The 23,147-nt window shown below is 34.8% G+C and overlaps 1 protein-coding gene and 1 pseudogene across 3 annotated transcripts in view; one reads left to right on the top strand and one right to left on the bottom strand.

Annotated features, from left to right (window-relative positions):
• Nucleotides 1–10,710: 10,710 nt before the first annotated feature.
• On the top strand, nucleotides 10,711–10,829 carry LOC120581891 (uncharacterized; annotated as a pseudogene).
• A 3,490-nt stretch (nucleotides 10,830–14,319) lies between these two features.
• The window catches only part of RBM27 (RNA binding motif protein 27), a 54,666-nt gene continuing 45,838 nt past the window's right edge, over nucleotides 14,320–23,147 (bottom strand). For all 3 annotated transcript variants that reach the window (XM_039836453.1, XM_039836455.1, XM_039836454.1), the window contains 2 exons: nucleotides 20,660–20,770; nucleotides 14,320–19,469 (listed from right to left, as the gene is read on the bottom strand). In XM_039836453.1, the coding sequence (XP_039692387.1) occupies nucleotides 19,386–19,469; nucleotides 20,660–20,770 (195 nt within the window). In that variant the 3' untranslated portion in view covers nucleotides 14,320–19,385. The remainder of the gene's footprint in view (nucleotides 19,470–20,659; nucleotides 20,771–23,147) is intronic.

The raw sequence follows: 23,147 nt of genomic DNA, 5'->3' as shown, positions 1-23,147 counted from the left end.
GTAAACAGAAAATGTTTATCCGCAGCTCGTGTTTCAATGGGGGTAGGTAGGTATATTTGGAGTCGGACTCCCTAAATTCAATCCTGACTCTCCAGGGTACCTCCAGTTTCATATAAACTCTCCAGGGCCACCTCGTATGTTTATTGTGAGGGATACATGAAATAACCAATGCAGAGGACTCGTTGCAATGCCTGGCATTTTATTTTCATGAGATATAAAAATTCCACTGTTGTTATAGCAGAAAAAAAAAAAGTCTAAACAAAAGCATTTATCTCTCTGTGCCTGATTTCGGTTTTTAATCCATCATAAACTCATAATCTGATATCGACCTATTGCGATATCAATCTGATCTCAGAAATAACTCCTTATGATGATGACCTCTTAGGATTAAGTGGAATGAACAAAACAGAAATCACTAATTTCGTCATATAAGCATTGATAAATGACTTTTTTTTAAATGATGAGAAAAAAGGAAGGACGTTTCTCACTAGACCCTGGTTCACACAGTGACTATTAACACTGACCTACTCCCTCTCCCAGCTTCCCCTCCCTCTCTCCCTCCACTTCCCTCCCTTTACCCTTCCTGTTAGCATCTCCCTAGCATTGTCCTGGCTCCTGTGATGTACCCTCCCAGGACTATCTTCAATAGAGGGAAAAAATACACTTTTTATTGATTTCATTTCATATACATTTATGCTGTTGGTTGGCTGCTTTTATGTTACATCCAACCTTCAGAATTCAGGTTGAATATGTCATGCCATGGTGTGCAGGAGGCCTGCCGAGAGAGTGCCCCTGGACTTTAATGGGGTCGAGTAGATTCAAAGGAGGAATTTTGCTCTCAGTGTATTTAACACCTACTGTTTGCCCAGAGTTCTCTCTCCACGGGGGCGAACATCCATGTAAGACAGCAGGGAGAGGAGCTCCTGGCCTAGGCCCTGCTGAGAACAAAGCCAGGACACCTGAGAATTAAAAAGGCTCCCATCCTTCAAAGCGTTCCCAAGAATTATCATCCCCTGTATATCCTGACACGTTTACTACCCATGTGTGCATCACTCAACAATTCATACACAGCACTGTTGTGCAAGCTTATAAACATATTTATAAATATGATATAAATGGCATCATACTGCATGCATCCTATTGTCACTTGCTCTTGTTGATCGGCATTATAGTTTTGAGATTTATCCACATCACTCGAGTTTGTTCATTTTAAAAGCTGTATAGCATTTTATTGTCCATGATGTTTTATTTCTTAAGCTCAGTGGTGGGTACGTTTGGTGTTTGTTATATTCTTTTCTAAACTTTACGAGAAGTCTGAATTATTTCATGATTTAAAAAATAAAGTGAGTGCCGTCTTTCGGGTTTTCCTGGGTATGAAATGCTCTTTGCAGCAACGTTTGGCCATCCTGGTAGGTAGCAGAGGGCAGCTCCCCGCTCATCCACATTCCTGGCTCTGTAGGCTGGAGCCCAGCAACTAGTAGTTTTATAACAATACCTAGTTGTGTTTACTGAACATTTATGCTGTGCCAGGCACTGTGTCAAGTGCTCTGTGAGAATGATCTCATTTAGATCCTCATAACCATACTACAGAAAGGCAGGAGGGTGTCGTTATTACCCTGCATTTATAGCTGAGAGAGCTGAACCCCAGAAGTTCGGTTAGATGGCCAACATCTGACAGCTAGGAAGGTGTAGAGCCGGTATTTGAAAACAGACCGATCTGACTCCAGGATTCATGTTCTCACTACTATACCATGTTTTTCCATAGTTGTTGAGGGAGGAATGCCTTTGGCTTGGTCTGGACACTGTCAGTTTGCCTGTTCTCTCCTCAAGATCCTCTCACCCAGACACCAATGGTGGGACTGGAAAAACGAAAAAAGAGCACTGGGATTGTAACCTCCGTCCAGCCCTTTCTTCACTAACAGTGATGAAAACACACATTAGGATGGTTTGATTTACATATTAAAATGGTTCAAGAGACCAGATACTACCTTATACCTGTTTCCATCCCACTAAACACAGGCATTTGCCCAGTGTCTGTCCCCCACACTAAGGCTTGGGACCTACCACAGGTCAAGAGGCTCTTTTGGTGGGGCCTTTAGACCTTCAAATGAGGTTATACAAAAAAATCATTGCCATTTTTCTTTTCCCTCTTCTTCTTTCCTCTTTCTCCTTCTTTAAATGCTAAAAGTATTTCTATTAATGTGAGGATTTTAAATATGCCAGTTTCATACTCTCATTTTCTTTTCTTTCTTTCTTTCTTTTTTTTTTTTTAATACATATTAGGAACCTTTAAAAGATAGCAGTGGCTGGGACCCCCAGAAGCCTTCCCTGGGCACTGGGAGGAGAGGAAGGGCCAGGGTCTTGTATGTCATTCCCCTGTATGCTGGGAATTCCCTCTGCACCAGAGAGCTCTCAAGCTGTTACAACAGCCAGACAAAATGAAGCCTCTTGCATTGTTCTGTATTACTATCTATAGAAGGCCTAATCGAAAGTAACATGAAAGACATCAGGTTTTGTTTGTCTGTTTGTTTATACCATATGACCAATTCAAATTAGCACGGTTATTGAAAATTGTTATTGCAGGACCAAGGTGCTAGGTATGGTCCTTCTCACCTTCAACCTTCCCCTTCCCTTAAACCCACTCCAAAAGCCCCACAGCTATTAATTCTATTCTGCGACTGTGCTACCAAAATCCAAATCGGTGGGTAGAAAAAAAACTTTATGCCTCTGCAAAAGATCAGCATTTTATTTATCAATCAATTGAACAAGATTGCTTCCTAGCTGGAGATCTGATCTGCTGTCTTAATAATTCCAAACGTTCTGAGGAGGATCCTAACTCTTTGTAAAAGACTGCTGTAACTTCAAGCACTTGTGACAAAACGTAGGTGAATTATTAGACAATTTCATGCTGGTTTGCGGAGTGAATGAAATAAGTGGCCTTGGATGATAGCATATGTTATGAAGAGATGGAGCCTTTCAGTTATAAAAGATGTATCAATCAGGGGAAAGCAAATACAAATTAATGTTTGATGAGCAATTGGATATTAATTGGTACTAACGCTGCTTTATATGTCACTTTGATATGGAGTGGATCATAAACATGGTAAGCGATACCGATAATGTATATTCACTTGAATACAACTTTATGGTGCCATTTATTAAAGAAACCAATATTAAGGATTGAGTTGTGAGTGCACTGGTGTGCACTTTTCCTATTGTGTACCTTCACCTAACTCTTGTTTCAGGCATACCCTGTGGGTTCATGTGAGTCATTGCCTAGTTTTTTCTTTACGCCTCAATTCTAAACTATAGTGGAAATAAATTTAACAGCAAACTAGGGCTTTATCCTTTTTTCCAGAGTTGCTTTTTGTTTATTTGTTTTGTTTTTTATAAGTGGCGTGCTCTTTTCTGGTTAGACAATAAGCTCAAGGAAAGGAATGTCATCTTAACATTCATTAAGTAGGCACTCAATAGATACTGCAGTGTAGTCCTATTTAGCCAACATGGTTATGTCAACTATAACCCCACATATTTTATCTGAAATGTAAAAGTAATTTTTTCCAATTATAAAAATGTAAAAGCGATACATGATAACTGGTAAAAAGAAAAAACTGTCTTTTAAAAATTAAAATGGATAATCAGTTTCATAATGTCCTTTTCTCCTTTCACAATCCATTTGGACAACTGTTTAATTTCATCTCATCTGGACTCGTAGCCAAGTTCTGCCTTTTCTTCACTGTGTTACCCTGGGCAAGTTACTTAATCTCTCTGTGCTTTAGTTTTTCATCTGTAAAATGAGAATAATAATATGCACTTTAAGGGTTATTGTGAAACTAAATGAGACATTTCTAAAAAACGTCCTTTAAAACTATTATTCAGCAGTCAGCATTATGCCTGATGTGTTAAAAAAAAAAGTTAGCTATTTTTATTATGACTATATTATTTATAATTGATAGGGTCCATTTGGCTGTATTGCCAAACTATAATTTACTGAATCATTCTATAAATGCTGGTTTTCAGGTTGACACCAACATTTCTCATTAATACCTGACATTATTAGCTTGGAATAAATCTTCAGGAACCAGCATGGCTAAGAAAAAAATCCAAGAAATGCAATGGTTGCCATTACTTAGAATTTTAGCACAACCATATAAGAGATATAATACTGTAGCACTACATTTGAGGCACTTCTGTATTATAAACTTATTCTACTAGTTTTGTTGTTTTATTTTTAAATCAACCACAATTTGCCTTTGGTTAGGTGAAATGTGGCTCAGCCTAGAGCTAGCTGAACAATCTCTTGAGATCCTTAGTAAGTCCAAGAGGGTATTTTGTTGACACTTGGGAGTAAGCTTTGCCTGCCCTGTGTCGGAAACAGGCAAACAGTGATGTGCATTTGATTTTTTTTTTCATAGAAGGAAATCTATTAATTAGGCTAAAGCTCCTAGGGAGCATTTCACTAGGCTATTTGCCTCAGAACCTATATTTTTTATTGTCCACCCATTAATTTGAATGATTATTTAAAGGGGATGTGTATTAATAAATAGCAAGGGAGGGAACTAAAAACTAAACTGGGGCAAGGGTTTCACTGTATTTATATCAACTAAGAGGAAACCCCAGCAGGTAATGAAATGGGGCTGTTTTACAAAGCAAAGAAAGGAAGTGGGGGTCAAGGGCAGAGGTAGAGAATCTTGTGTTTTGGATATGTCTGAATAAAAGGGAGATTCGTTGTAATATTTTGTAAATATGTCAATACGACAAATAGTTACTACTTGCATTATATTTTTTTAAAAAGAAAGGTTTGTGTGGAAGATTAGAGAAACAGATCACAGAACAGACACTTTGTGATGAAAGGCCCTTAGCAAACAAAAGACATGTGTTGCATCTTATTAAAAGAGGTTTCCTTTCATTGCCCTTAATAGACTCAGAGGTCATCATTTCTCCTCAAAAGTAAATGATCTCTTTTCGAAATAGACAGAGTCCCTGCTCCTTATATCTGCTCTTAATTTAAGAAATATATCTAACTGTAGTCTAACAAGAGTCAGTTTCAGAAGAAATTAATGAGGAACATCCATTAATTATTTATGCTCTGAAACAGTAGGTCTGCTAATGTTTCTGCTAATCACCAAAGCTAAACAGATGTATCTTCATAAAGACAGTCTTGAAGAATAGAATGAGTATAAAAGAGGTGCAAATAGAAAAAAAAATGTATATGTACAGTGAGCACAGAAAACAATAGTGGAAGCACCCTTGCCCCCAAGACAATATTTGTTTAAACTGCAAGGTACAGTAAAATTGTCAGAGCAAGTCCTGTTCACATTTTCCAGTATTGAAGTATTATGTTAAATAATAATACAAGTTGAATGTATGAGGGCTAAAACTAATGCTAGAGAATAAAAAGAATGAAAGAGCCATTCTTTAAAACGGCATTTAGAAAGCTGCCGGATTTCCATAAGCAGTCTGAATGTTAAATGAGTGTTAAGGTTGGAAATTGTGAAATCATCATATACAAACTCAAAATGATTCAAATCTTCATTTTTGCCTTCATACAAATTTGGTCATAATAGAATCTGTTGGTTCTTTTTTCGAGTTGCTAAAACAGCACCCTGCAGTTCTGTGGTCAGCAGTGTGGAATAGTGGTTTTGGTCGGGTCATTTTCCAGAGCTGGACCATCTGGGTTGAAATCCTGGCTCTTTCACTTACTAGCTTTGTAACATGAGCAAGTTAACCTCTCAGTACCTCGATTTCCTCACTGGCAAAACAGGATAAGAAGACTCACCTCAAAAGGTTATCAAATGAGCTCTCAGGGCAATCCAAAATATGCATTCAGTTTTTATGAGTTAGTATTATTATTTTCAAGACAGCTTTATCGTGGTCAACTTATGAGTATGACAGTACTGGTTGTTTTACATTGAACTCACATTCTACACAGGCACAGCTTTCATGACAAAATGACAGTGACAGGCTCCACGTTGCCCCCTACGTCATGTTCTCAGTCGTGATGATGTTCCTCCCAATCCTTTGAGCAGAACACGATTCATGTTCCAAGGAAAGTTTACAGTATGGTTGGTACCAACATAGTCACCAAAATGGGAGCCGTAGGAGACCGGTTTTAACCCTGTCTTTTTTCCGGTGCTCTCTCCCGAACCGCTCTGGAGACTGAGAATTAGATCTTTTCAAAGTCACCTGTATCTACTCAGACCCTATATCCAAAGAGTCATTGGGAATGACCCATCTTTGGAAAGGTCACCTATGTATGTCCTTTCTGCTGAATTACATGTCATCAATATACGGAGTGGTCCTAGGAAGCACCTCTCATGCTACATGCCAGAATCACTTGGGGAAGTTTAAAATACGTGCATGTGTGAATTTACATTGAGAGTGTGTGTGTATCCTCAAGTTCTTGTCTAAGACTACTGAATTAGAATCTTCATAGCTGGCGTCTAGTAATCTGTATTTTTTAAAGTTCCCTAGGAACCTTCTGGTGAAGTCAGATTTGAGAGCTACTATTCAAAGGCGGGGATTCTCAACGTCCTGTGTCACTTTACATTTGTATGTCTTATATCATTTGCTATGATTTAAAGGGTGTCAATGCTTATGAAAGATCCGTTGTCATAAATTAGGGTAGATTTGAGGTTATATCCCCCATAATGAAGTCACTCTCCCTCACTCACATTCTTTAATGCTTCCTTGCATGGAGAGAAGAGGGAGTTATATTGCTCGTGCATAAACTGGCATCCTGTCTAATCTCTGCAGGAGTCTGTAGCGAGTGAGTGCCAACTGATGGGCTGTTAGTACATGTGGTTGAAATATTGCTTTACTTACCAGAAAAAAATTGGGAGGGGGGCGTATTTTCAGTAGCTAATACAATACACTCATGAGATTACACATCACCCACCAAGTGGGGCAGGACAGACACTGCCCTAGTTACAGCAGACCAAAAGCATGCTCTCATATGGGCTAGAAATACCATCTTACCTTTCAAGCAAGTGCTTCTCACTGGCATGAGTCCACTCTCACTCCACCATCAACCTCTCTTTAATGCCTCTGTACGTTTCCCTCTCTGTGCCTGCTCAGCTGGGATGGCTTCAGTCAAGGACCCACAGGAGAGCAAAGAGGAAACAACACAATAGATTCCTTTAGCATCCATCCTCCTCTGCTTTCCGCCACCCCCCTGCACATACTCCTTTAGCATCAATGATCCCTGGACCAGTCATTAAGTTGTGAAATTAAAATAGAAATACCACAAAGAGAGGAGAGCCTATTACCTAAAACCAAGCTCTCTGGAAGTAGCACATTAGCTCATTTGTCCAAACGTGGGGAGAATATGCAGGGGCTGGGCAAAGTGTCCATGCCATTAGCTGTGCTAACAAAATAAACCCCAATGTGCAGCCAAAGCTTTCTGTGTCACTTCTATGTTTTATTAAACAACACAACTTGTCAGGCCACGTAACTGGCACTGCTTTCTGTACCGAGACCAACCGAATTCAAAGAGCCACTCAGGTGTATGGCCACATTCTATTTATGTCTTCCTACCCACACTGGTCACATTTCTATTTCTCTCTCCAAACATTTCTAACCCTGAAGGACATGTTTATTTGCTATGTGACTTGTATAAACACATAAACTTTATCAGAGAAGAATATAATTAATCTGAAGTATAATCACAAAGACTGTATAAACCATAATATTGAAAAAAGGTGGGGGAAGTACAGAGATAAATATTTTGCTAATTATCAAAACTGGTAATACTTGTTTTGTGCCACATTGCAGCAAAACTTTCTAATATGCCTGTCAAAGTATTCAAAATTACAGTTTCCAGACCATTCTTATTTAACTGATCTGCACAAACTTCTGCTCAGGTATTTTTTATGTTAGGACAGATACTATTATCGCCTTCAAAAAGCAACATCCGTACTTGTACCCATATATCTGCAGAGATATTGCAATAACAAACCAGCTAGTGGAAGAAAGAAAAATAGCTATTTCAGAACTTCTCTTCTTCCCAGCGTCACCAGCCTCTTATTGCTCAGAAGAAGAAAATAATTCTTATAAAAACCTAAGCTTATTAGCCTTATTAGATTATGCATAATCAACTCGTATGGGGGAAAATGGCGAGGATATTTCCTCTGTGTTTATCATATAATTATTCTCCTGAAATAAATGGGAGGATAACACTCATTGGTTTCTGACACAATGCAGTTCTTCAAAAATTCTGTAAGTTACTATTCAGTATTACTACCAATGCCCAGAGTGACAATAGTGAATGATCTGTTTCTACATGAAAGCCCCAAACTCTCATGTCATCTGTGACCTCAAGTGGAAAGTATCATAACATTGTAAAGGTTTGAATGACTGCATAATCCTTAGGTTTTTCACTTGAAGAAAGGGCTCGGTTGGTTATAAGATAGGCTCATTTTTTTTTCCCTGCAGGTGCTTCCCCTTTGGGTTATAGTGTCGTGTGAGAATGGAATCCACAGGTAATATTTCTTACAGTAGAAAAGGCCCTTTCACCGAATGTTCAAGATCTAGTCCAAATTATTAAAAATTTCACACCTGTTATCCCGTTTTGATTTTAAATTTGAAGTGCAATTTCGCCTCTAGCTTCTGGGTAGTCACATTAAGCTAATCACTCCAACAATAAGAAAGAACAAGGCAGAAAACAAACAAGAGACTCCCAGCGGATGAGCACAGTGCGCCGGCGATGCCTGAGGGAGCCATGTTGCCAGAGCCTCCTTTCTTCCTAAAGGAGATCCTCTGCTACAGGGAATGGGTTTTTTTTGTTGTTGGTTTTTTTTTTGTTTTTTTTTTGCCTTTTTTTTTTTTTTTAAGTAAGAAAGTCTCAAAGAAGAAAGTCTCCCTCTGGTCACTGATACTAGGGAAAGTTAGAAATGAGGAGAGGGGAGCAAGCACAGGAAAGATTCCATCCTTTCCGGACAAAATGTGTGTATATTTTCAAGTGTTTAAAACATTTTTAACCTTCCAGAATGTTCAATAAATCAACACGTTTGCTTAAATGGTTACAATAGAACCAACTAAAAAAATGCTTAAGTTTTAAGAACATGATTCTTTTCAGTGTGTATCATTTGAACAATTTTATAAAGAGATGGAGAAAATGACAGCTTGCTTTTATATATTTTTCTACCTTTTATCCAGAAACACAAAATTCATGAACAATTTGTGCAGTTACTTCACATACATAGTACTAATGATATATCTATTTAATATTTAATTCCAGTGTCCTACAAATATATTCTATATGCAAAATAGTTTTATGAATGTTTGTTTTGTTTCCTCCGATGGTCATGCCCTAAAGCATAATTCACTGACCACCACTTCATACACAGGTGTATACACTCATTTTACATAACTAAGATTCACACTAAAGGACTTATCAGGCTGGAGCAGATCACATGGCAAACAGAACAGCCGATGAAGGTGATTCTGAAATATGACTGTTAAATAAATTCCCAGGTCAAAGGGCTTGAGACTGGGGAAGTATTTATGCTTTTCTGTAGTGTATTACTTAAATATAGTTTTAAAATAGTTATGTTCTTCTGTGGAAGACTGGTAAGGGGATTCTAGTCGGGAAAGCGACCCCTTCGACCATCTGCAGTAAGTGACTCACCTCATGACTAGATTAACATACTTACAATTGGTAAGGATGAGAAAATGTCATTACCTAGAGTCTAGTTATCTTTACATGGTTGACTAATGTGGCATATTAAAGAAATATAAAAAGGGAAAAGTCAGGTATCAAGTATTCTCTTCCCTTTTTCTCCAACATTACTAAACAAAACTTAATATCTGATGTGGAAAATTCATTTGTAGTTGAGAATAGCTCCATTCAGACAGTTTGATGAAGATTAGGTCTGCTAATAGTGGTTTACATTTCACAAAGTTCTTTCAGAGATATTAACTCATTTAATGTTCATTGCAATCCTGTGACCATTAAGTGGGTACTAAATAACTCATTCTATATAAGTAAATTGAGTGTTCCAATGACTAAGTATTTAATGGGATTAAATACGGGTAACAAGAATTGGGATGTGAACACGTTATCAAACAATAGTTAAAAGCCTTAGTTTGAAGTCAGAAATAGGGGGCTGTGAAACTCTTTGCTTTGAAATTATGGGTGACAACCTGCCTATGCCTCGGTTTCCCCTTGTACAAAAAGGGAAAAAAATCATAGTGTACCTCATAGAGTTGTTGAAAGGACTAAGAAAGAATGTTTGAAAACACAGCACAGTGAGTCACAGAATGAACACTGAAATGATAGCCAATGTTATTCTTGACCACTCCAAGGCTGAAGAATGCCTCAGTTGTAGGAGCTGAGCTACCTGCATCAGACCTGTTGAGTCCTGAGTTCTGTTTGCCTCTGGAAGAGGGATCTCTTATAGACTGGGAATAATGACATTTTAAGTACTACACAAAAATGGTACCCTGTTTAAAGAAAGCAAGATTTAAATTAAGAAAAAATTCATGGGGAATATACTGGGAAATAATAAGAGTATTCACAATTCCAAGTTTACCATCATTTCCTAGCACCATTAAAATCGACTGTGGTAAAAGAAATGAAAATTAACCAAATAAAAGGCAGAGACAGGTTTATTAAAGGGCTTCTGTGTGCAAAATATTTTACCGTTTTTCATTTTTTTGTTTTTCGTGTTTTAATTTCTTATTTATGGTACACACAAAAAAATCCATCATGTCTACGGCCATGCCACCCTGAACGTGCCCAGTCTCGTCTGATCTCAGAAGCTAAGCAGGGTAGGGCCTGGTTAGTACTTGGATGGGAGACCACCTAGGAAGACCAGGTGCTGTAGGCGATTAAAAAAAAAAATCCATCATGTTTCTGGGCAAGAATGGTCAATGACGACCCTACTAAAATGTTGAACAGAATTAAAACTTACTGTACTTTTCTCCTATTTTAAGTGTGCAAATTTTCTTTGGATTCTGACTTACATAGGCCACAAAGGAAGAAAAACAAGTGAAACTATTTACCATAATCAGTTCTCCCACTCCATGTCTATGAAGCATAAAACTACTGCCAATGATGATAATCGAAACCTCAAAATGAATGAAAAGGCAGTCCTCCAGGGTTGTAAAAAAGGAGAGGCAAATATGCTGTGTAGTTTTTACAGACAAAGCTCTAAGTTTTCTGAACATACCTGAACCTACCAGTTAGGTTCTATTTTTTTTCTAGATGTGGCCGTTTCTGAGATATTGATAGGTACCTACAACTCATGAATAGCTTTCCAAAAATATGAGGAACTCAGCACAGAAGTTTGCCATAAAAAGAGTCCTTACATAAATAAGTCCTCATTTCTAAGTAGATTTTAATCATTTATCTCAATCTTTAAAGATTTTTTTTTCAGCTTTATCTGATTTGTCAATAATAGTCACTTGAAAATTTAAAACTAAAAATGGACGAAACTTCTTTGACATACTTGGGGCCTCAGGAGACCACACAGCACCATTCTATTGAGATGACTCCAAATAATTTTCACATGAATGGCTAAAGTGCAGAAATGTATAATTTATTAGGATTTAAATAAATCACAGGGAGAGAAGTGCTTTAAAGTTATTGGTAGAAAATTTTCAAAATATAAGAAGTTATAATTCTGTAAAATTAAGTTGTATGTATAAAATTATTTCCCATCTTTAATATTTCAAAGAAAAACATGTTGATAATGCTTTAATAACATGCATAAGTGAAATATTTTTCAATGACACAATCCAAATTTTAGCAGTAAACACCTTTCTAAAAGCATGTACTTTTACTAGCAGAATGTTATAATTGTTCTTTCAGCAATTTCCCCGATACAGTTACCATACTGGAAATATTCCTAATGGCTACTAAATTTGTCAAGAACAAAAAACTTTTCTATTGAATCAATTGGAACATGCCTGTTTTTCTCATTGGCTGTCAAAGAATGAAAAAAACCTTTGTCTCAAGGGTGCTTACATCTTTTTTTTTTTTTTGTAGATGACAATTATTACCATACCATTAGTAGTCAACAAACATTTTATAGTTGCCAAAATAGCTAAAATTAGAAATCCACAAGGATTTAGAATGACATTACTAAAATAAGAAATCTGAACATGTAAAAAATCAAATTATTCTATAAACAATAAAACATGAACATCAGTTTTATTCAATGAAAATATATTCTTTCAAAAAAAATCTATGGCATAAATATAACTAAAAACAAACACTGCTATTCTCAGCACTTTCTGCCTAGAAAATTCAGTATACTATATGAAAACATCATTAAATTAAAGCATGTAACTTATTTATGTACAACATGATTTTTTTAATGCCAAGGTTAAAAGGAAGAAGCCACCAGAAATATTGAAAAACACAAAGAAGCAAGGTAAAAATACTGCAAGATTATCATAATTCAGTTTGCCACAGGGAAAATATTTAAGATAAAATTGAAAATAAAATAAACATAGGTTATGATATAGCCAAATTATTACAAAATGTATCAAATTTGCTGGCTGTACATTATGAAGGTCACAGAAAATTATTGCTTTAAAATGTTTCCCCACAAATTAGCATATATAAACAGTTTGCGATGGTTTCCAATATGCTACCTAAAAACACAGTGTTGCTCCCCAAGGGAGCCTGGTTCCAATCCAAGGCAGATAAAATAGATGGAGCCAGAATGGCAGCATTTGACAGACACTAATAAAAAAGACCAGTGACATTCTATAGACTTGCAATCTCCGTTTTATCAGAAGCAGCAGAGCACAGAGGTTAGGAGCATGAGCTCTGGAGTCAGACCTGTGTTCAAATCCTAGTCCCACCTCTAGACTGTGCGACCTCCAGGAAGCAGTTTGTATCTCTAAAACTCAGTTCAGGAGGAGGTAAGAGCACCTTCTTCGAAGGGCTGCTGCAGGCACAGAATGCAAGCAAACTACCGAGCCATTGCCTAGTACGGTCTACATTCAGTACACACCAGTTATTACTTTTAAAAAGTTAATAGCTTAAAATTATCAGCCAGTTTAACTGAAAACTTTTAGTTGGTACCATGTTATTACAGGAAAGTCAGGTGTTCCAAAAGGAATGTACTTGACAAAGAATAGAAATATTGAAATGTACAAATAACTTACATTTCCATTAGTGCTGATTTCATTACTTTGTAGAGAACACGCAATGACCCATGGTTTTCTTCTTAAATCATTTTCATCTGTGGGTTTCTGATGGAATGGTAACATTCTCATCAACATGTTCTCAATCTTTGTTTTTACATTTCAGAAACTGGAAAAGCTCAGGCATGTAAATCTACAGATAACACATTTACCCAAGATTAAGAGAAGTGGCAAGGATTAGGTAATTATTTTTATATAGGGGTTTATCAATATCTCTATTTCTTATAAACCTACAGGGGAACATGTTTGAAAAGGGTGAAATTCATAAGGAGGTCTTTTTTTTTTTTTAACAAATAATTCGTACAAAGTGACTGGAATTTCTTCCTAAACCAAATAATGACAAAAATATAAAACTGCAGGCAAGTTTAAGCAGCCACTCTTAGTTATCTATTTTTAAAATAAAAACACTATATAATACCTTCATGTTTAAGAGCATCAAGCAATCAATAAAGACACTGATGTGTATATTTTCACCTTTAATTTTAGGTTAAGGCAACTTCAGACTCGACTACTTTTCCAAGCAAAATACAGAATATTAAATTATTTTATATTCAAAATAGTATCAACAATGTCACAGTAAGAAAAAGTGATTTAAAAATCCAATTCACCCTGCAACTAAATATGGCTAGTGTTCTCCAAATTGCGATTTTGAAAGCCAAATAGTGGGTCCTGACAAGAATATAATAAAAAATATCAGGAGCATATTGAGTAATAAGGGTATTGTTTGGTAAACTTTTGTTTGGGGGTGTGTGTATATACTGGATAGCGATGCAAAATGTGTTTTTCACTGAGTTGCTGTGAAAAAAGAGATTCAGTCACTACTCTAGGGCCGACTAAATTTTGCCTTCTAGAGCCCCCTACAGGCTCTAAATGTTAAAAAACTTGAATCCTACAGGAAATAAACCTTTTGTTGGAGGGTGGTTCAGGAACTAGAAGCCAATAGTTTATACAGGAAAATGTTTACATAAACAGGGAGAGTTTGGTCTAAGAACTCAAACTGAACATACGCATAACCTCAGTCTTGAAGCCAAATCATCTTCAAGAAATCAATTTAATTTGGCAAGGTCTGTATATAGCCCTTATTATCTAAATTAATTTAAAATCACAAGAAATATATCAGTATCTCACAGTAATAGCTGTTTGGGACGAACTAATAAGAGATGGAATCACAAAGACTTTAATAACTGTGAACAAGACATTCACTTCTATGAGGTGTTTACAAAGCAATACTGAGAACAGAAACGTGGCTAGGTGACTAAAAAGGCTTGTTTCCACATCCCTAGTCCTTGACAAAGAACTGAGTAAAGAACAATTTCGAACAATTGAGTATTAAACCAGTACCCCAATTCTACTATTTTAATAACTAATAAATCATTATATTAAAGTAGAACTCTATGAAGTAGTTAGAAAACTGAAGTAATGTAGGAAATACAGACTTATTTTCATCGAAAACAAGCTCATGGGCTATTAGATTAGGGCTTTCTTCCCTTGCTCCTTACGAAAAGATAATATAGCAAATACAAAGATAAAATATCAGCAATGTTCATGCTTAGTGACCGCTACCACCAAAAAAAGAAAAAATAAATCTGCAGAAGCCTAACAGTAGACTCAAACTATAAATGCCTTACGATCATCAAACACTATTCTGACTTTAATTTCACCTGTATCAAGTCACCTATCTCAGAATGCTGGGATGGTTTAGTTAACCTAAGGTTGATTGTAGAACCAGGTAAGAGGCCAAATGGTAGATGATCCTGTAGAAAGGAGATCACTTGGTAATAAAATCAATTTAGCGTAAATAAAGGTGAGTCGTAATACATGCAATAGCAGAAGATAGCCTTATTTTTTGAGTCAGTGTTGGTTGGCCCCTTGAATAGAGCTTTGAGACTAAAAAAGTTACTGAATGGGTAGGTTTGTCCTGCAGAATACTGGTCCACTTGTTTAAAGAAATCCTGTCACCAAAAGCGATCCCACATGTAGACACACACTCATGTTTTATTATAGCATTAGACCCAGACTAGATAGTATACTAGGGCTCATGATTAAAAATTTATCCATGGCTTTAGAATAATTTACATCAAAATCAGTACAAACATCACCTAAAATCAATAATCTGTTAATGAGAAGTCCATTTTAGTGAAATATTTGACTTAATATTAAAGATATAACTATGTGCAGCAGTTTGTCCCCCCTAAAAGTCCCAGAACTAATGTTTAGTATGAACATACATAGACTAAATCAGCATCTATTCAAAACAAATGGTTACTTTATTTGCCATCTTCTAATTCATAAAATATGGCTAAAATTTATTTGAAAATAATGAAAATGAAATATACTCCCATTCTTTAGCATTTTCCTGTATACGCTGAGATTTAAAGAATGACTTCTTAGACAATGCATAATCACGTGCAGGGGAATTTTATAATTTCAAGAAATGCAATTTTTAAAACTAGAAAATATGAGCCCCAGTGATATACTTCTCTTTCTTATCACTACCTGTATCTTAGAGTGTAAAATCACTTCCTTGTTATTCCTTACAAGTATCCATCACAATTAAGGGTCATCTCTTTAAGGTAAAGATCTTTCCCTTCTCTCTCTTACGCTTAAGAAAAACAATCTACCTACTGTTGGCAGGCATACTGAATATCCTTAAGATAACATTAAAATAATTGCTTTCATAAAATTGTTTGTGCTTTATATCTGGGATACCAAGACTCATCCATCAACAAAGAAATATGGCTATCAAAGATTATTTGTAATACTTGAATCCACTTCTTTATTTTCAAGACCACCCTGTGGAGGGGTTATTCTCCTGAATATTTAATAGCCAGTGACTTCAGTACCCAAATTCCTAAGAATGGCATTCTCTCATGTACATGAACCCAACATAAAACACACATACATATCCACTACTCACTCACTCTCTCATACAAGCAGGCATACACACACATTTTCTTTCTTTCCAGAACAAGCCAGAATTACAGCTCTTTTGGTGATTGTTATAATTTTTGGAATGGTTCATAAATTTTCCAAATTCTTTTAAATTCGTAACGCTTTTATCTTTTCTCTTTTTTTTTTGTCCAATTGTGAACCATTCCATATTGCATCTTTATTGCAAAAGTCAACATGCGTCTTAGAAATTCAGATTGTAATTGATAAAACAAACATTACATATATGAATTTAAATGTATAAACAGTTAGAAATTCAACAATATCTCCTATTATACTATTACACAAGTTCACAATTTTGTAAAAACTATAATACAGGCATACTATACATCAAGAGGAACCACTATTCCTTTTCACATGATTTTTTTCTTCTTTTAGAAATAATGATCCATTACCATGGACCTTTTTCACCCTAACAAGACTGTTTTCCAATTTATCATCTTAGCTAGTGATAATGTTTTCCCACTGTAACATGAAGAAATTGAGGGAAAGTGTGCATTCCCTGGGGTTACTTTTTAAAGCTTGGGCAGCAATCCACTAGTAAACCAGGCTGAGCTAGCTGTGTTGGAGGTTGTTATTGCTTAGAGCTACTTAGAAAGATGTCATACACATTAAAAAGAACAGAATTTGCCTCAGATGGTATATGTTACTTCTGTTAATGAAGATGCCAAGAAAACAAGTCATGGTAGTTACTCACTTTTAAGAGAAATTCTAATACTTTGGGGATTTGAGGGTAAGAATAAAAGAAAATACTAAAGAAAAAAAATATATATATATATATATATTCAACTATTTTATGCTAACATTAAATTGTACAATATTTAATCCATATTTTGAATTCATTTTTGAGAGTCAAACATGTTTTAGAATTCTTAGAACCTTTTAAAAGTATTTTAGTCCTACTTAAGGTGTATTAAAAACAAAGATTTACACAAAAGGCCTCAAATCTTACTGGAAAAAGTATCTATCTATTCTTTACTTTAACACCCTTCTTTTTCACCCCCTCTCCCAATAACTAAAAAGTCAAACAAATCCTCAACTTTCTCTGTACTGAGTGTAATAACATATCAATTTTGAGATTAAAAAATCATATGAAAAGGAATTTCATTCTGCTGAACTGTCAGTCTACTGAAAATTTTCTTACAGCTCCATTAATTTACTGTAATTTTCAGTTTCCAAATACAAAAATACAACAATTCTTATTGAAATCTATACGCTGGTAGTTTTAGTACACAAAAAAAAACCAAACAAATTATTTACAAAATTATACAGTTTAAGAAAAAACTTTGTACAAAAAATATATAAATCCTTTGTTCCCTCTATCACGTTTTAAACTGTCAGGACTCAAAATATTCACCACAATGAATCTTTCAAAATATATACCGACTGAGCCACAGACATCAAGAAAATTTCATTAGAGATGATGGAGGAGGGAGGAGCAAGATTGCTTACTCTAGGTACACCCCATTGTAATGTTTTTCCACTCTTTTATAAGCTTATTTTAGTTTCAGTGTTATCAGAAATATAGTAATAATCCAGAAAGAGGAAGTCCTTATTATTATGGAGAAATTACATAAACTTAAAAATGATCCTGGTTTGACACATCATTCCAGGAAAATATGTAGAAAAGATAATCAGAACATGGGATTAAACTTCTTGTAGCTAGGTAAATCTAGAGTCCTGATGGTTTTAAGTTTCTTAGTGAATAGATTCTATTTTAAGAAACAGTCTTTACCTCAGGAAACAAAAATCCTTTATATAGTGATCACTAAGAACCTTCTGAAGCCAACAGGAAGTTTCAAATTTTCACACCACACACATATAAAAACGTAGATGTGTATACCCTTGAAAAAGTGACATCCTATGTACATTAATCATTTTATTTCCCCAGGGGTTAATACAGTGTAGTGTTGCTCCTCTGCTTTTCCATCTAACATTCAGAACACAAGGACATAAATTTACATATATACTTTACTTAACAGATACTCTACTCTATACAGTGTACAGTAAAAATGCACACAGTGAAGGAAACTGTCTACTGAAGGATGCATATGTTCATGGATAGCAACAAGCTACAAAATTATCAAAAAATAAGGTCATCTGATCAAAGTCAAGTTATGACTCCCATTTATTACTAGCATCCCCATCCCCCTACCCTACCCTACCCCCACCCTACCCCATCACCTCACCATCATGGTTTAAATTTAGGAAAAGAATTTTAAAAAAAGAAAAAGAATTTCAGACACTTTTTAACCCTTTTGTGTAACTATTAACTAAACTGAAGCTTTAAAAAAGAAAAAAAAAAAAGCTGGTGACTGACTCCCACAAATCCTTCCATTATTCTCATCAAAACGCTTATTTATCAAGGTGCTGGTTTAAACTTTTTATTGAGGGCTGACTTTTGGTGGCCCAAAAGAATCACTTATCTCAATAATGGGTAAGGCAGGTCTATTAATAAAAAGGCAGGAGAAAGAAAATAAGGATGAGAAAGGGGAAATAGGTGAAAGCCTTTTACATTCTGAGAATGTTTAAAAAAAAAAAAAAAAAGAGGACTAACTGAACCAGTGCTCACTAATTTCAAAGCAAATTAAGGATCAGCAGCAGAAGTCCAGGAGTTAATCTGATGACAGAATGAAAATACCATGGAGCTAGCTATCACTACTTTATAGCATTTAAGAATAGAGTTTGTTATGATTTACACTAAAATAGTACTTACTACTGCACATAACACGCCCCCCCGCCGCCAAATTTAGAATACAAAATGGACTCCTCTTCAGTAAAAAAAAATTAAAATAAATTTACTTTTCTTCCAAGACAACTCTTGAAAGCAAAAGGGTATTTTAATCACAAATATCTCCTACTGTCTGACGACCCATCCATAATAGCTAAGAGTTAAGAGATTCCAGGCGATTTTGACATTTAATGAAATTTTATCAGCAGATTATAATCCAAAATAAAATTTCTGAACACCCTGTCATTTACATCATAATCCAACACCAATAGCAACAAAAACAGGTGGTGTGGAGAATAAGGCTCTAGAGATTATCCATGTCATTCCTGTGGATCTTCACAACTGTGTAAAAGTCACTAGGCCTTTGGTGCTTTAATATCATGAACAGTTATGAGATGTGTTTAAATAGCAAACTTGCTGTCCTTAAATCTACTTTGTTGAAAAGAAAAATAAAAAAAAATTTTTGGCTCATTGACTTCGTTAAATAATTTTAAAAAGTTGTTCTTCTAAACAATATTCCTAAAAATTACACAGCTTGCATCAGATTTCATCTTCGCCATGAACGAGACTCATATTCATCTTCATCTTCGTCGTCGTCATCATGCAAAAACAAACCTGAGGTTTCTGTTTCCTAAAGAAAGAGAGAGTAAAATCTATTTAATGGTACAAAAAGTTAAGTAAAATACTTTTTAGACCAAAGCACAAACAAACTAATATATAAAACCTGGGCTGGATTTACAAGTGATACACTCAGATTATCTTTCAGGGCAAAAAACCCAAAACATTTTCTTAAGTGTAATATATTCTTCTTCTCTGCTAATTTGGCTTAGTTTTAATAGATGATTTCTATTCTAGTATCATCAAGAAAATAATACATGAACATTTACTAGAGAAAATAAAAGAAAAATTTCCTAGAAGTGTTTTTGATGACATTAATTTTATTCTATTAACTTAAAAATTAGAAAAGTAAATGATCATTCAAACTCCTAAACCTTTCCTTTTAACGTCTGACTTTTTATGAGGGGAGAACATACTAACTTCTCCAAGACACTGATATTCCAAATCTTACATAAAAATCTGAAATGTTAAAGGAGAATTATTTACAAATATTCCCCAAATGCCAAGATTTTTCTTTCCTTTCTTTCTTTTTTAACACAGGAAATGTTTCTGCTTTTGATATACAAAATTACCCCTTACGGTTAGAAGACTCTTGATTAACCATAAATGCTAGACATCTTTTAAAACCCAAATTGTGATGAACCAGGAATAGCTTTCAATGTTGGCTAAGTGTCCATTTAAAAAAAACAATTAGAAATATAAGAGTAAAAAAGCAAAATTAATTCTCATATATTTTAAGAAGCTGATTATTTAGACATGTATTATTTAAGTCCTTGATTTTCCTATTCTTCTCTTTTGTGTCGACTTCCTTACACTTTCATTTTAACCAACTGTATAGAGAAGGAAAATAAGAAACTCAAATCTATTACTTACAGAACTTGAATCAAAGAAAAGCTATAAAAACCAGCTAAATTTTAATTTATTCATGTAATCCATGTTCTTGCTTGCCAGAACAAAAATAACTAGTCCAAATAAAACCAAAATAAATGCAAATAAAGAACAATCTCTCCTATACCAGAAAATAACCCCCCAAAGAGTTTTTCATATTTCTGCACCTGCTGATTCTTTAATAAACTTCTAGACTAGTCTCAACTGTATGCATGAAGGAATTCAATATTTATTTTTAATACTATTCGATGTTAAGAAAAATATATAATTGAGAAACGATCTAATTCAACTCTAATTTTCAACCATTAAATTTACCTCCTCCTTGACTTCTTCTTCCTCAGTCTCAGTGGATACAGAAGGCACCTTGGTCTTGTGCCATGATATTTGTAGTCGACGGTCTTTGAATTTTGACCCTTGGTTTGCAGCCTAAAACAGATTTTTAAAAAACACAAAAGTTTATATTCACACATACTTACAGTTTTTTCAAATTCTATGCTATTTAAAAAGTATAATAATGGAGAGAAAAGTCTGTTAAAGTGGATCTACAATTTCCAACAAGAGATTGAAAAAGTGGGGTACCTTTTAATTAGTGGACCACATGTTTTGGTTTGCCCAGGACAGTCCCTGATTTATATCTATGTCATTAAAAAGGATCTGTCTTTGTTTGAAAAAAAAAATATATATATATATATGTGTGTGTGTGTGTGTGTGTGTGTGTATATATATATATAAAAAATCACTCTACTTATAAAAGCCATGATAAGGACAACAAATACTGTCTCAACACAATTATTGGCCTTTGGCTTTGATAATCTACATGTTTAGACTGAAACCTTAAAAATATAAGTAATTTTTTAAAAACTGTCTATTTATCTCATGGCATCTCTTATAGCCCCACCCATGTTTGACAATGCTATTCTCACTTCCTGTTCTGAAATGCTATACCACTATGACAAGTATTCCCAGATCATCCATGCATTCAACAAATGTCAAACACCTACTCATCTTAAAACTCAAGGTAAAACTGTCCCACATAACAAATTATTCAAACATGCCAAATCCAGTAAGAGCTATTTAACATTGTTCATAATAGTGAAAGAATGGGAAACATCCTAACTGACCATCATAAAGCAGTAAATATCAGTAGTTCACAAGAGAGGGGTTTTGGGGGGATGCAGAGGAGAGAAATACTTTCTGGGAAGGTTTACTCACTATCTTTAAAAATGTCATAAGAAAGGTACACTTCCTTTTCTGCCTTTGAACATCCTCGTTAGAAGCCATGATGTTTGTTGTTGCTACAGCTATCCTGACACCATGAAGAAAAAGGCCTAAGAACAAAAGCCAACATAATAGGAGAGCAGAGGAAAAGTATGAAAAGAATCTGTGGGCTAACTTTCTGAATTAATTAAACCCAAAACCTCCCAATCTCCAGACTTCTTGAAAAGAAAATGTCCATATTTTTCAAGTTATCTTTTACGTGCAGCCAAATGAATCCTGAGAAGCATGTATTACTTTCATAATGAGGAAGAGGAAAAAAAAAGATGCACCCTATATCACTGAGTATGACAACTAAATCATACTACCACAGTTCAAAAATTGTGTAAATTGATGCATATTATCTGAAAAATATAAAAGTATAGTTCGAGTATTCCAAACACTTAGTATAAATAACTTTTGAAACTAGCCAAACCCCTCTTTAACCAGGGGTAAAGGAATGCAGCTTATTAGCTCTTGTCCTGACTGTGCCCTAAAATGTTCTGCTCCTGACCTAAACTTTAATACTAAAATATTTAAAGAGAATTCCTCAGGAAAGTCTTTAATATCTTCAGACCTCTGTGTCAAATGAAAGATAAAGAAAAAAGGATTCTTTTTTTAAAAGTTCTTTCTGGACTCACTGATTTTACCTTTAAAATATATTTAATTCTATTTATATATGATATAACATTATTCCATATTTTTAAACTTAAATATTTAATATATAAAGTAACAATAATATATACCAGGAGTCTGAAAACTACAGTCTTCAGGCAAAATGTAGCCTGGCATCTTGTTTTCAATGGCCGGTCAGCTAAGAATGGTTTTTCACATTTTTAAAAGGAAAAAAAAGAAAATAAGGAGAAAAAGAAGGAAGAGGGAAAGGGAGAGGCAAATGAAGGCCGAGCAGGAGAAGAAAACGTGACAGAGACTATATATGTGTCCTCAAAATCTAACATGTTTACTATCTGACTCTTTACAGAAATGTCTGCTGACTTCTGATATATACTATTAAAATATTTATGTTATTACATATGTTTTATGTTGTCAGAAATAGCTTACATTGTATATTAAGTATTTTATATTTTAAATTTATGTAGACTTTAATTTACACATATTCTTATATAAATATCTGGGACCTAAAAGTCCAAGATTAATACATATCTTCAAATTTGGTTTTAAAATATACTATAAAAATGCTGACGCTTCAACCTAAAAGTGAATGTGAGGTTAAAAAGTCTGATTTAAAAAGTAATACATGTTCATTTGGAATGCTGAGAAAACACAGAAATGCTTAGAAGGAAGAATATAAAAAATTAACCTGAATTCTGCCACCCAGACCTAACAATTTAATGCACTTTCATTCCTAGTTTATGTTTAATCTTGTATCTCACGTTTTTTAACTTAAAAGTCAATCCTAAGAATTTTGTCTTTCTATTCTTTAAAAACATGTTTTTAATAGTAGCAAAATACTGTTTAGCATTCAGATTGTTCCCATTTTCACTAATACAAAGGGTGCTACACCGAGCTTCCTTATAGGTGTCATTTA

This window comes from Pteropus medius, unplaced genomic scaffold (genome assembly GCF_902729225.1).
Source record: "Pteropus medius unplaced genomic scaffold, Ma_sr-lr_union100, whole genome shotgun sequence".
Lineage (NCBI taxonomy): Eukaryota > Metazoa > Chordata > Mammalia > Chiroptera > Pteropodidae > Pteropus > Pteropus medius.
This window is presented reverse-complemented; position numbering and strand designations above follow the sequence as displayed.